At 20.2% G+C, this 15,972-nt stretch overlaps 1 protein-coding gene across 3 annotated transcripts in view; it reads left to right on the forward strand.

The window, feature by feature from the left end:
- The window catches only part of LOC122507708 (5-hydroxytryptamine receptor 1-like), a 310,494-nt gene that overhangs the window by 212,878 nt on the left and 81,644 nt on the right, over nucleotides 1-15,972 (forward strand). For all 3 annotated transcript variants that reach the window (XM_043620564.1, XM_043620563.1, XM_043620565.1), the window contains 2 exons: nucleotides 4,126-4,421; nucleotides 15,257-15,500. In XM_043620564.1, coding sequence (XP_043476499.1) covers nucleotides 4,126-4,421; nucleotides 15,257-15,500 — 540 coding nt within the window. The remainder of the gene's footprint in view (nucleotides 1-4,125; nucleotides 4,422-15,256; nucleotides 15,501-15,972) is intronic.

The raw sequence follows: 15,972 nt of genomic DNA on the forward strand, positions 1-15,972 counted from the left end.
AGTTTTTTTGGTCGTCAAGTTTAATTTTTCGATAGCTACTTTTTTACTACTTTCTTTTAGTTTGAAAGCTACTTTTTGCTACTTTTTTTTAAAATTAAATGTCGAGTGCGAATTCTCAAGAATGTTAATAAAATTCTTCGTTAAAATTCAATTACTTTGATAAATAATAAAATTTTTCTAAATAATTCAATTACTTTCATAATAAAACAAGTATGTCTGACCAAACCCGATAATTTTCACTTAAACGTGATCGGAGTGAGACACGTGTGCGGTTTCCTGTCTAAGTGTATAATGGAAAAAGAGATTTCGTTTCAGCAAGACATAAATACTTTCTAAAAGTTTTAATTGCCGTGCCGAAAAGTCATTTTCTACACTATAAAAGAGCCCGCACATGTCTGACGAAAACGTTCTATTTTCACTTGATCCTGAACAGATATGAGCTAGGATTCTCTCTTTCTCTCTCTCTCTCTCTTTCATAGTTATATAGAAAATAATGTCGGGCGTTGTAAATAACTCGGAATTCTTTTGTTAAAATACTCTTTTATTATATTGTGAAATTTTACGGTTTCAGATAAGGAGAAAAGATAGACAGAGAGAAAGAGAGAAAGAAAAGGAGAGAAAAGAAAAATTTGCGTCTAGCAATTTTCTATATAGAAAAAAGAATTACCTAACAGGAAAAAAAATATTTGATCACAGGAATTTTCTTTTCTTATAAATATTCAATTTGAAAATTTATTTTTCTTCTATGAGATTTTTAAAAAAATACATATTATTATTCTTATTCTTTTTTTTCTCTTCTATTTTATTATCTAATTCTGCAGGTTTGTATGTTAGACGTTTTTTTAAATATCTTTTTATTTTTGAATATAAATAAAAAATATAAATATAAATATAAAAGGTAAAAAAAAATTATAAATAAATATAAATAAAAAAATATAATTCTTAAAAAGAAAATTTTAAATTGAATATTCAGTAGTAAAAGTTGTTTTTGTTTTCAATCAGACGGGATTTTTGTAAATTTTTCAACTTCTTTTTGCGGTGAAAAGTTTTTCGATTTTAATTATTTCCAATGTAGGAATTATATATCAGTGGGAGAAAATTTACAAAATTTGGGTAAATTCAGTACTGAAGGCAATTTTTAGTCAGACGTGATTTTTTTGCCCGTTTATTACGCTAGTGTTGTACTTGAATCTAAAAATAAAAAAAGTATCGCGTTTATTTAGTTTTTTTTGAAGGTTTTTCGAGTACAATATTTACATACATTACACTTAGCTCGTAATTTGAAAATAAAAAAATACATAATTGCTACTATTTTGCCTTGAAGTGGAAAACGCATATATTTTTAGAACAGAAATATTTTCTCCATTTTTTGCAATAATTGTGTAGTAAATATTTTAAAATATATAAATAAATATTTAATTTTAAATCATTTAATTATTTTTAAATTTAGGTATTAATTTAGTATTTAATTTCATTTCTTCATTATATTTAATTATTCCTTTTTCATAAATTTATTTATTCTTTTAGCAAAAGTAAATAAATAAATAAACAATTTTAATTTAAGTTTTGCTTCAAATTTAAATTATAAGAATAAACTCTCTTAATTTCACAAATAAATTAGAAGAAATTATTATTTATCACTGAAATTTACTAATTCAAAAAGCAAAAAGTCAGTCATTAACTTTCAAATTAGTAAACTTTCAAATTCAGAGAGAAAAGAAAATTTAAAATAATTGAATAGAAAAAATAAAAAACAAAAAAAATAAATTTTTATTATTTAGTTATCTAAAAATACAAGGAACATGGTGCTAGCAGTTAATTATGAATTAATTAACAAAATAAAGAGATTTAAATTTAAAAAAATTCATAAATTTCACAGTATTTTAATTTTAATTATTTAACGTTGGAAGAAGGAAAAAAATTCAACATACCCCAAGTGGCTGTGGGCGAAAAACGCACATAATGCATTTTAGAAAATTTAACTTGGCATGTAGATTTAACTAGTATGATATTGCAAGAGAATTTCTCCACTTGTGTAATCCAAAGGTAATTGTAAGTTCACGTCACGTAAGGGGCTTGTCACGCTAAAGAAACGCAATCCGCCTCACGGTTCCTGTTCAACTACACACCTTTTGATAATTTTTCTCGTGAATTGTAAAAATTTACTTTTCCATTCCTGGAAACTAAATTTATTAACTCCATAAGATTCAAAGATCGACGCGATTATGAGAATCAATGTATGGTACATAATAACGAAATTGGTTTTTTTTTCATCCTTTTTTCTGCTGTTTTAATATCCTTCAAAAAAAAAGGAAATTAATCAAATTTTTTTTCACTCTAAAAATAAGATTTAAAAATAATTCTTTTCTTTCTTCGAATTAAAATCGGTTGAAATAAAAAAATAAAAGAATAAAAGTTTTTACTTTTTTTTTAAATAAAAAAAAAATAAAAGTAAAAATTTTTATTTTTGCATTTTCTTTACAAACGAAGAAATAGAGAAAAAAAATAGAAAAGAGACAACAATTTTTGCAGTCGTAGTTAAAAATTTTATTTTCTTAAATTTTTCCAAATTAGTTTAGGATATTTTTACTAAAAAATTATCTGTTTGTTGTATATTTTAACTTAGGAATAATTTTTTCCCTAAATAATAATTCAACTTAGGAATTATTTTTTAGTTAAATACTTTCACTTGGAAATTTTTAGTTCGTTCAATAATGTTACTAACAAATTTTCTATTAATTGATTCTTTTAATTACACATTTTTTTTGTTTGGTAAACACGATATTTTGCTAGTAAATTATTTGTAAGTTAACAAATTTAATTAGAAAAGTAAAAAATTACTTGTTTTAGTTAATTAATCTAATTGACAAATTTTTTATTCGGTAAATAATTTTATTAAGTTATCTATAAGTTAACTAATTTAACTAAGAAATAAATTAATTAATTAACGTCAATTAGTTTGAATGAAATTTTTTTATCCTAATTAGATAATTTTACATTCAATCTTTTTATTAATCAATTAATTTTACTAACAATTTTGTGATTAGTTAAAGAATTTGTTTAATAATTTTGGTAGTAAATTAAAATTATCTATAAGTTAACTAACTTAAAAATAAAATCATCAATTAGTTCAATAATTTTGGTGACAAATTTTAATAAGTTTTATAATTTTACCTAAAAACAAATTTATTATTTAAATAATTTTATTCACTAACGAATCATTTATTAGTTATTTAGTTTAATAATAAACAAATTTTCTACTAATTTAAAAATTTTATTTACTAACAAATTTTTTGTTATTTTAACAATTTTGTTAAAAAATTCTCTATTAGTAAAATAATTTTTACTAAAAAATTTGAATTAGTTTAATAATTTTATCTATTAACAATTTTTTATTACTTAAAAAATTTTATTAAGTAACACATTTTTTGTTTATTTAACAATTATGTTTAAAAATGTTCTATTAGTAGAATAATTTTACTAACATATTTTTTGATAGTTTAATACTTTTATTAACAATTTTTTTGATAGTCTAATAATTTTATTAACAAATTTTTTTAGTTCAATAATTTTGGTAGTAAATTATAATTTAATAATTTTATCTTCTAACAAATTTCTTGTTAGATTAACAATTTTATTAACAAATTTTTTTTTTAGTTAAATAATCTCAGATGTTTATGATTTATAAGTTAAGGAATTTAATATTTTTAATAGTAAAATTATTAGTTAACTAATTTAAATAAAAAATTAGTTATTGGTTGAATAATTTTAATTGAAAATTAGTTTCATTAAATAATATTAAGTAATAATTTTATTAATTAATTTTTTACTATTCAAATAATGCTAAGTTACGAATTACTGACAAATTTACCAGTAGAATTATTTATTTATCTATTAAAGCAAATTTGGTATCAAGAATAAAAAAAAAATTTTACTAAATGTTAAAAAATCTATTGAACGATAAATTAATCTACTCCGTTTATTTAATAAAGAATATTATTTATTTTTATAAAAAAAATTTCTTTTTTATTATTAAAACTTTTTTTTTGCATTAAAACAACATTTTTTGTGAAAACTATAATAAAGCAAGAAAAATAATAAAATTTTCGTTGTAATGTTTTGCAGGCCATCATTCTCGCTCTACTTCTTGGAATTATTGTCATAGGAACTGTAATTGGAAACATTTTGGTTTGCATTGCGGTGTGCCTCGTGAGGAAACTGCGGAGGCCTTGCAACTACCTCCTGGTGAGCTTAGCTGTCAGTGATCTCTGTGTGGCACTATTAGTAATGCCGTTGGCAGTGATCTACGAAATTCTGGGAAGTTGGCCTCTCGGATCCTTCATGTGTGATATTTGGGTCAGTTTCGATGTTCTCAGTTGCGCAGCAAGCATTTTAAATCTCTGCGCGATATCCGTTGACCGGTGAGTGCAATAACAATTGTCATATTATTCACTAAACTAATGCAAATTGTTTCATTTATTATTCTTGACGTCATTCGCCATTCATTCATTCATTTATTATAATCGTTCAGGTGCTTCACCTCAATATATGCTTCTTCATTGTTTCAATATTTTTTTTTTACAATTTTTACAAATTTTACAATTTCTACAAATTTTACAATTTTACAAATTTTACAATTTCTACAAATTTTACAATTTTCCAAATTTTACAATTTTCCAAATTTTACAATTTTACAAATTTTACAATTTCTACAAATATAAACTTTTCAATTGTTACAAATTTTATACTTTCTACAAATTAAAAATTTTTTACAAACTTTAAATTTTTTACAAATTCTACAAATTTTAAATTTTCTCCAAATTTTATAATTTTTACAATTTCTATAATTTTTTATTTCAATTCACAGGCAAGAAAAGTTCGTAAATTTAACGATATAATTTGGAGAATTTTTGAGAAATTACAAATAATTGCAAAAATTCAATTATTTTCAAAAGTATAATAAAATTCTTTGCAGAAATTCAATCATGTTCAAAACTTTTTTCAAATTCACATCAAAATTTCAATTATTTTTATAAATAATAAAATTCTTCTCCAAAATTAAATTATTTTGAAAAATTCTTAAAAAAAATTAAATTATTTAGAGAAATAACAAAATTCTTCAATTCAATTTCTTTTATAAATAGTAAAATTCTTTGCAAACATTCAATTATTTTTAATACAACTTTAATAACATATCGTGAAAGAATTCAATTTTTAAAAAAATTCCTAATAACATTTTTTGAAAGAATCCAATTATTATCTAAAATTTTAATAAATCCTTAAAAAAAATACAATTGTTTTTATAAATAGTAAAATTCATTGCAAGAATTAAATTATTTTTCATAAATAATAAAATTCTTCTCAGGAATTCAATTATTTTTAATACAATTATTAACAAATTCGATTGTATTTAATAAATAAAAATTAAAGAAATTTTTCAAAAGAATTCAATTATTTTCTAAAAATTTTAATAAAATTCAAGAATTAAATGTTTAATTTCAATTATCAAGAAAGACGAATTATTGTTACAAACTTGAAAAAGATTGTTGATATAATATTCAATTACTTTGAAAACTTTAAATTACAATTATTAAAGAAACTACATTATTTTCAAGAAACTTGAAAGAAATTCTTCAAAAGAATTTAATTAAGATTATGAAAAATTTCAATAAAATTCTCTCCAAATTCAATTATTTCCATAAATAATGAAATTCTTCGAAGAAATTCAATTATTATCAAATTTTTTGATAAAATTCTTGACAAGAATTCAATGATTTGCAAATTTTTTATAATTTTTTTCGCAATTATTTAATTATTTTCATAAATAATATACCTAATATTTATTCTTCGAATCAATTCAATTATTTAAAAAAAATTTGATAAAATTCTCGGCAAAAATTTCAATTATGTTCAAAAAATGTCCTCAATTCAATGATTTTCAATAATTATATTTTTATTAATAATAAAACTCATCACAGAATTTTAATTATTTTAAATTCAATTTTAATCGAATTTCTTGAAAAATGTAATTATTCTTAAAAATTTTATTACAATTTGTCAAAATAATTGAATTATTTAAAAATTTGTTGATAACATTGTTTATGAAGATTCAATAATTTATTATATTTTGTATTTAAATAATTGAATTCTAGTTGAATTTTCGAATAAAAATTTGTTTAAAAATGAATTTCAGTTAATATTTTATTGATAATAATTGAATATTAAAGTCATTATAGCATAAATTTTTAGAAATAATTGAATTCTGAAAAGGTTTCAAATTAAAATCTTTGAAAATTAAAATTTTAACTAACAATTCTGCGAATTTAATTTTTTTCAAAAGATTTAATTGAATTTTTTTTATTAATTAGTTTTTTTTAATTTAATTAATTATTTATTGTGTTAAAGAATTATAATTTTAAATAAAATTGGAGATTTTATCTTAAATCTTAAAAGGGAATTTGAAAATAATAAAAAGGAAATGGATAAAATATTTTTTTTTAATTTTTTAAAATTTAAATAAAAATTTATTTCATTGATTCAAGTAAAAGATTTCTTTAGATCTCGATTTCTTAAAACGAAAGAAATGTTTCTTTCACTACAGAAAAAGAAAGTAAATGAAATAATTTCTTTCAAACAAAGAAACTTTTTTCTCATATATTATGTACTTAAACAAAAAAAAGGAATAAATTGTAAATGTTTTTTTTTTTTTTGCTTATTGAAATTGAAGAAAACTTTTTTGCACAGTAAATACAATTAAATTTTTATTAAAGTTTTGATTTGAATTCAAGTTCGATAAAGTTTATTCCTCGGGGAAATTCAGAATGTGGTGGTATCTAAAGCCTTTCTCGGATCTATTTTTTAAAGAAACTACTTCAGTTTTCAAGTTAGATTACGAGAAAAGTATCTTTGTCACATGTTTATTTAACTTTTTTCTTTATAAGAATGCACTTACTTGAAATCCTATTCAAGTGTACTTAAAGAGTACGTTAACTTTTCCTGAATACATATAATAGCGGGTAGTTTTTCTTACTCAATATTTAAAGTTTTTTTTTAATTTTTTATTCGTGAAAAGAATTATAATTTAAATTCGAATTGAAAGTAGAATCACAATTAGAAAGGGAATTCAAATTGGTGTTATAATTAAAATTGAAATTAGTATTAGAATTAGAATTTTAATTCAGAATTTAGTACTTAGAAATAAAATGAAAATAAAATTTGAAAATTATATTTGAATTAGAATTTCAATTTAGAACTAAAAATCTAATTCTAAAATACAATGAAAATTCGAATTAAAATTATAACTATATTATAATTAGGAATTAGAATTAGAATTCAAATTATAATTATAATTAAATACCTCTAATTAAAATTCTAAGTCTAATTAGAATTAAAATTAAAATTATGAAATAGAATTAGAAGTACAATTCGTATTAGAATTACAATTAAAATCGTGATTCTCATAAAAACTATAATTTTAATTAGAATTAAAGTCGTGATTCTTATAAAAATTTTAATTCTAATTAGAATTAAAATCGTGATTCTCATGAAAATTCAAATTCTGATTAGAATTAAAATCGTAATTCTAATTAGATTAAGAATTTAGTATTTAGTAATAAATTTAAAATAAAATTTGAAAATTAGATTAGAATTAGAATTAGAATTAGAATTAGAATTAGAATTAGAATTTTAATTTAGAATTGGAATTAGATTTAAAATTATAACTATACTATAATTAGGAATTAGAATTAGAATTATAGAATTATAATTATACTTCTAATTAAAATTCTAAGTCTAGTTAGAATTAAAATTAAAATTATGAATTAGAATTAGAAGTACAATTCGTATTGGAATTACAATTAAAATCGTGATTCTCATAAAAACTATAATTTTAATTAAAATTAAAGTCGTGATTCTTATAAAAATTTTAATTCTATTTAGAATTAAAATCGTGATTCTCATGAAAATTCAAATTCTGATTAGAATTAAAATCGTAATTCTAATTAAATTAGGAATTTAGTATTTAGTAATAAATTTAAAATAAAATTTGAAAATTAGAATTTTAATTTAGAATTAAAATTAAATTTAAAATTATAACTATACTATAATTAGGAATTAGAATTAGAATTATACTTCTAATTAAAATTCTAAGTCTAATTAGAATTAAAATTTAATTTAAAATTATAATTATAATCATGAATTAGAATTAGAAGTAGAATTCATATTTGAATTAGAAAGAAAATTAAACTTGTACTTCGAATTAAAATCGTGATTCTCATTAAAATTCTAATTCTAATTAGAATTAAAATCGTAATTCAAATAAAATTAAGAATTTTAATTTAGAATTTGGAATTCTAATATTATTATTGAAACAAAAATTGCGATAAGAATGAAACCTATAATTTTAATTAGTATAGTAAAATTAAAATTCCCAATAAAATTGGCCTAGCAATAATGAATGAATTTTATCTAATCTTTCGTATTTTTTCGGGTAAGTCTAAGAATTTCTAAAATCAACAAAAATCTTAAATAAATATTGCAAAATTATAAAAAAGTACAAATTATTAACAATTATTCTACTACAATATTGAAACGAGAAAATTGACTTCTTAGAGGTATTTGTGGGCACTTTAGAAGAATTTTTTCTTAAATTTTTGAGCTTTTCATTGGATTCTATGAACTGAGATGAAGTTTAAGTACTCATTAAAGGATTGTGTGAGAGAAACTAAATTTTTTAAAACTTTCTACTGAAACTTATCTTTAGTTTTGGAAAGTTCTCTTTAGCAGTTATGGCACGTTTTAGATTAACTCTGAATCAGAAACTTATGAGAGAATTGTTGCCTGAGAATGTAGTTCCTTTATAAAGTTTCTTTACGTCAATTGAGAGTTAAATTATAAAGTAAAATATACATATATAAATTCTGCGCTTAAATAGACAATCAAATCATACAAATGAAATGGAAAGTTTTTAAGTTACACTTCCAGTAGAAAATAGGTATTTTACACGAAATTTTCTTTTTGTATAAATTGCATTTAAACTAATTTATTTTTAGGTACTTAATTTTAAACTTAACTAAGAAAAATTTTTTAAGAAAGGAAGTAAAATTATGAAGAGAATTAGAAATTTCAAAAACAAATGTTTGAATAACTTATAAAATAAATTCCATAAATTTATTTCAATTTAGAAAAATTAAAATATTGAAAAAATAAACAAAACAAAAAATATTCTGTATTTATCTAAACAATATAACTTTTTCTTTGTTAAATTTAAAATTTAAAAAAAAAAGATTTCTAAAAATTGTTTTATTAAAAAAACGAATTAAAATAAAAACGAATTAAAAATCATAAAATAACTTCAAATTAATACTTTTTTTTTACAAATAAAAAAAGAATTATAAAAATGTTTTTTTTCTGAATAATGTTTTATTTACTTTTTTTCATTTTAGAAACAATATTTTTCATTTGAGACATTCTAGTATCGAAAAATTAGAATATACTCTGTCTCGTTTGATGCAATTGTATATTTAGCGGTATAGAAAACATGCGAATTAAATAATTATTGTGTACATTGCTATTTGGGTCAATCTTTAATTTAACTGGGCGATAAGATAATTGATCGACCGCGTTATTCATCTGATGTTTTAACAGAGTTGACTGTCGATTAATTCAAAAGTCCAGGCACGTAATTGTTTGTTTCATTTACACCCTTTAACTCCAGTCATAACTCCATTCAGCTTGAAAAATCAATCATCAATAATTTTTAATCATTTTCCAATGCAATGATGGGAAATAATTTTAAAAAAATTTTTCATTTTTGTTCTGAAAGTGTAAGCAGAAAATCTATTTCCTGACAAAATATGAATCTCTGAATTTTTTTTTCGGTCTTTTGTATAGTTTTATTTTATTATTTATAACTTTTTATTATTATAATCACTAGCCAAATTATCCGCGCGCGAAAATTGAATTTCGCAAAAATTGCTATTTGATACCTAAATTAAAAGTAATCTTCATTGAGAAAGTTTTAATTATTCTGAAGAATAGAGAAGGTAAAAAAATTATTATATATTCAACTTTCTGAACAAAGAATATAAATAATATTTTTTTTTAGAGAATTTCCACTACTTTTAATTCGCTAATTTTCAAAAAAATTTTGAAAAAATCAATAATTTAACAAAATTTTTTGCAATTTATTTTCCACAATAATTCAATTACTTTTACCAATAATAAAATTTTTCGTGAAAATTCAATTTTTCAAAAAAAATTTTGATTAAATTCTAAGCATGAATTTAATTATTTTCGTAAATAATAAAACTCATCGAAGAATTTCAATTATTTTTATTACTATTTTAAATTAATAATTGAAAGATTCAGTTATTTTCACAAGAATTGAATTATTTAAACTATAATAATATTTTCATAATATTTATTATATTTCGAAAAAATTGATTATTAAAAACAATGTTTATAAAATTCTTATGAAAAATTTAATTACTTTCAAAAATAATAAAATTTTTCACAGAAATTCAATTCTTTTTAAACATTTTAATAAAATTTTTCGCAATAATTCAATTATTTTCAAAATTAATAAAATTCTTCTCTGTAATTCAATTATTTTTGAGAATTATAATAAAATTCCTAGCAACTATTCAATTATTATTTTCATAAATTTATAAAATGCATAGCAGGATTTTAATTATTTTTAATACAATTTTACAGGAATTGCTCAAACAATGTAATTATTCTTAAAATCTTAATTTTAATTCCTCGAAAAAATCAATTATTTAAAAAAATGTTTTTTAAAAATATTTTTTGGAATGAATGAATAATTATTTTCAAAAATTTAATGAAATTATTCGAAAGAAATTAATTGTTTTAAATACAATTTTAATAAAATTTTTTTGAAATAATTCAATTATTTTTTTTAAATTTTAATAAAATTTTTTCTAAGAATTCAATTATTTACACAAGTAATTTTTCGAAAGAATTCAATTATCATCGATAAATAAGAACAATACTCCCAAAAATTCAATTATTTTGAGGTATTTTAATAATATTCTTTTCAAAATTCAATTATTTTCATAAATAATAAAATGTTTTTTAGGAATTCAATTATTTTCAAAAAAATTCAATAAAATTCCCCACAGACATTTAATTATTGCTAAATTTTTTAATAGGATTCTTTGTAAAATTTAATTATTTTTTAAAAACTTTTCGCAATTCAATGATTTTCAATATCTACTATTTTCATAAAATTTCCAAACAGTATTCAATTATTTAAAAAAAGGTTGGTAAAAATTTTAATAAGAATTCAATTCTTTTCATGAATAATAAAAATTTTCATCAATTCAATTATTTATATTATTTGCATAAAATTATTCGAAAGAAATGAGTTATTTAAAAATGTTTATAAAATTCTTCGCGAGAATTAAATTATTTTTTATATATATTTTAAATTCTTTCATGAATAATAAAATTCGTAGCAGGAATTAAATTTATTAGCAGGATAAGAAAAAAGTAAATATTTTTGATGAAATTTAGGAAAAAGGCAGGAAAATAAAAAATATGGAATGGAATTTTTGTCAATTTTGTAAAGTAAATAAAACGAGTTATTTTTTTATTTTTTTATTTTTTTTTTGACATTAAAAAAAATAACAATAACCCACAAAAATTAATTTTCAAATCAAACAAATGAATGCAGGGGTAAAATTCACTTTTAAAGTTTTTATTGACCAAATTTATTCTATTTCTTATATTTTTAATTAGTTGTTTATTTACTAATTTTTTATATTTGTTCATATTTATTTACTACTTTAAAAAATATTCTTCTACCGAAAAAAGAAGAGAAAAACACAAAATAAACGAAAATAGTGAAAAAAAAAATGTTTTTTATCGATTGAAACAGGTTTTTGCATTATTTATTTCGGTTTGCATTTTACTGTTTTAAATTTTCCACGAGATAGGAGAGTAAGAAGTTGATGGTTTAAATATTCTTCCCCCAAAACGTGCATGGAGTGTTGAATTCTATTAGAGCCACTTAGCCAACTTTCCAGGTCTTGAAGATGACCTGGAAACTAAGTTGAAAACTTAGTGTCATGGTGGAGTGCAATAAATGGCGTAACTATAAAATCTATAACTAGGTTTTTCATTTAGATATTCACCCGGATTAACAAAGTTAAAGTTTACGAAGAAACGAAGATGCGGTTGGAAGTTTATAGGTGAATCTTATTATATAGGCACTCTCTACCGTGAACATTTTATGTGATAATAATTTCTCCATTCTTTTCATTTACCCCCATTTATGTTGAAATTTTTTATTTTTATTTTTTACTCAATAATTATTCAATGCAGAGCTTATTTTTTCAAGATTTTTATATTAAAATCTATAACTTATAGTAGAATCATGTCGTATTTTCTAATTTTGGTTTTGAGAAAATTTTACTTTTTACTGTTACAATTTTTAATTGTATAAATTTTGATTTTTTTAATCTTTTATTTGTAAATTTTGATTTTTTCTTAATTCTACGTAACCTAATTAAAATTTACATTCTACAGGGTTGACACATGTCAGGGAAGTCAGAAAAAGTCAGGGATTTTTATTAAAAGTACTGTAAAAAATTAATTTTTGACAATTCGTAAGAACATTTTTTTTAAATAACTTAATTCTTGTAGAACGATCATAAAATTATTACTTATAAATGAATGAATTATTCAATAAATAATTTTTCTTAAATTTTTCAAAATTAATTGAATTTTAAAAGAATTGCGTTTACAATTTTCATAAATAGATGAATCTCAAGAGGTTTCAATTTAAATTTTATAAAATTTAATTTTTCAATTAATTTAACTAGAAATTTTAAAGAACTTAGATTTTTAATTTATTTTAATAATTCAAATTCTTCTGAAATTAAATTAGTAAATTTTTTTAATATATATTTAATTAATTATTAAAAATAGTGGATTTATAGAAGAATTTTGGTTAGAAACATTTTTAAAAAAATGAATTTTGAAGAAGTTTAAGAATTAAAAAAAAATCTGGTCAAAGCTTTCAATTATCTTTAAAAGTAATTAAATTCTTCTCCAAAATTCAATTATTTAAAAAGAATTGTAATAAAATTCTACCTACGCAAAATATTTAATTATTTACTTTATAAATTTTTTATGAATAATTGAATTATTTTTATAAATAATAAAATTTAATTTAATATGTTCAAGAATTTAAAAAAAGGCTTAGTCCCGTTTACTACTTAAATAAATAAATAAATTTCGTAAAAATTTCAATTATTATTTTCAAAAGTATTAAAATTTTTCTCCAGAATTCAATTATTATCAAAAATTTTTTTTAATTCAACGATTTGCAATATCTAATATTTTAAGAAATTTTTCCAAAAGAATTCAATTATTTACAAATTTTTTAGAAATAATTCAATTATTTTCATAAATAATAAAACTCATTGCAGAATTTTAATTATTTTTAACACAATTTTAAAAAATACAAATTTAAAAATTATAAAAAATATTCCTCAAAAAATGTAATTATTCTTAAAAACTTTATTTGAATTTCAATTAAAATTTTTGATAATAAATTAAATATTACATGCGTTACAGTATGAATTTTTGTAAATAATTGAATTTTGAAAATGTTTCAAATTAAAATGTTTGTAAATTTGAATTTTTCATACTGTTAAGTAGCAATTCTGTAGAACTAATTTCTTTGAAGAAAATACAAATTATTGCAAAGATTCAATTATGTTAAAAAAGTAAAAAAAAATTCTGTTCAACATTTCGATTATCTTTAAAAACAGTAAAATTCTTCTCCAAAATTCAATTATTTTCATAAATAAAAAAATTTTTTACAGAAATTGAATTATTTTCTTAAATAATAAAATTCTTTTTAGGAATTGAATTATTTTCATAAATAATAAAATTCTTTTTAGCAATTCAATTATTTTCATAAAGAATAAAATTCTTTTTAGGAATTCAATTATGTATTTTCATAAATAATGAAACTCATTGCAGAGTTTCAATTATTTTTAATAGAATTTTAATCAGCTTCTTAAAAAAATGTTATAAATAACATAACATAATAACATAATAACATTTATGTTTTTTTTTATGTTTTAATTATTTTTTAAAATGTTATTAAAATTCGTCGACAGAATTACATAAACTTCAAAATTGTTTTGATAAAATTCTTTATGATAATTCAATTTTAGCAAACATTCAATTATTCCATAAATTATGTATTTTTGTATTTAAATAATTGAATTCTCGTAGAATTCGCAAATAAAAATTGATTTAAAAATGATTTTCAGTTAAAATTGCAGATAATAATTAAATATTAAAAGCATGAGAGTATGGATTTTTAGAAATAATTAAATTTTGAGAATGTTTCAAAATAAAATGTTTGAAAATTTGAATTTTCCATATACTTTTAACGAACAATTCTGTAGAATTAACTTCTTTAAAAAAGCTTAATTAATTTTTTTTTCTGAAATTATCTCTGAAGTTTGTATTTTCTAATATATATTTAATTGAAGAATTTCCGAATGATGGAAATTTCGTAAAATTTAATTCTAAACAAATCGATTTGAAAATTCTCAAAGAACTTTTTCAAAAGTTATTAAAAATATTTTATTTAAAGAAGAATTGAAGTTAAAAATTCTAGAAAATTATAATTGAATTGAATTGATGAGAATAAATTTGAAGAAGTTAGAGTAACGATATTCTTATAATATAAAATAATAATTTTATCACTCAATACTCTTTAATTATTATAAAACATAAAGAAATCGATCGATATCTTCATGTTTTATAAACAATATTTTTAAAGTTGATTAATTTCAAAAAAGTTCGAATTTGAATGTTTTGAAAATCTTAATTCCCATGGAAAAATAATTAATAATTAAATATTGATTTTAAATAAAATAATTGATGTTTTGGAATAATTCAAATTTAAAAGAAAAAATTTAGTTTAAGAATTCTTTTTAATAGGCAGATTTAGAAAGAGAAAAAGAAAAGCGAAGACTTTGGAGAATTTTTCTAAACGTTTTTATTAAATAAACAAGGATAATCTAGTTTCGTGTAGAAACAATGTCTTGTCTTTGATGATACCTCGAGGGTGCTAGTTGACTAACGAACTACGTGACAATAGAGCTATAGATATTGTTTGTAGTATTATACGGGGTTGTACACAGTTGTTGTTCTTGTTGTTGTTGTTGTTGTCGTTCATGTGTTGAATCTTGTTGCTTTTGCTTCAAAGGTACAAGGCCATCACGAAGCCACTGGAATATGGGGTAAAGAGAACACCACGACGAATGATCGGCTGGGTTGCTCTTGTATGGTGCATGGCTGGCTGTATCAGTTTAGCTCCCTTGTTGATACTCGGAAATGAGTACAAGACTTCCGAAACTGGACGCATCGATTGTTCCGTTTGTCAAAATTCATGGTATCAATTTTATGCCACCATGTGCAGCTTTTATATTCCAACGACCGTCATGATTTATGTGAGTATTGAACAAGTTTTTTTTTTATTAACTGAAATTTATGGCGAACTAAAATTTATTTCAAACTCAAATTTACTTCAAAACTAAAATTCATTTCAAACTCAAATTTATTTTAGAGTAAAATTCATTAACTAAAATTGATTCACCTTATTATATTTTTTACATTTTTCATTTTTACTCTTCTTTTCTTGACTATAACACTAAAACTAATTAAAATTTTAATTAATTAGAGGTAAATTTTTCCACTTTCTATGTTTTAATATTATAACAAATAAATAAAAAAACAATGAATTTTATTAATAATTTAATAAACAACTACCAAAAATTCGCGTGCGGCTGACTTCACACACTTTTTTGAATAAAATTAGTAATTTTAAGAATAATAGAACGTAAAAATGTTTAATTAAATTTCTTTTTTGTAAAAATAAAATATAAATTAAAAAGTATAGTTTTAATATTATTATAATTATAA

Source organism: Leptopilina heterotoma, unplaced genomic scaffold (genome assembly GCF_015476425.1).
Source record: "Leptopilina heterotoma isolate Lh14 unplaced genomic scaffold, ASM1547642v1 Lhet_51, whole genome shotgun sequence".
Classification (NCBI taxonomy): Eukaryota; Metazoa; Arthropoda; class Insecta; order Hymenoptera; family Figitidae; genus Leptopilina; species Leptopilina heterotoma.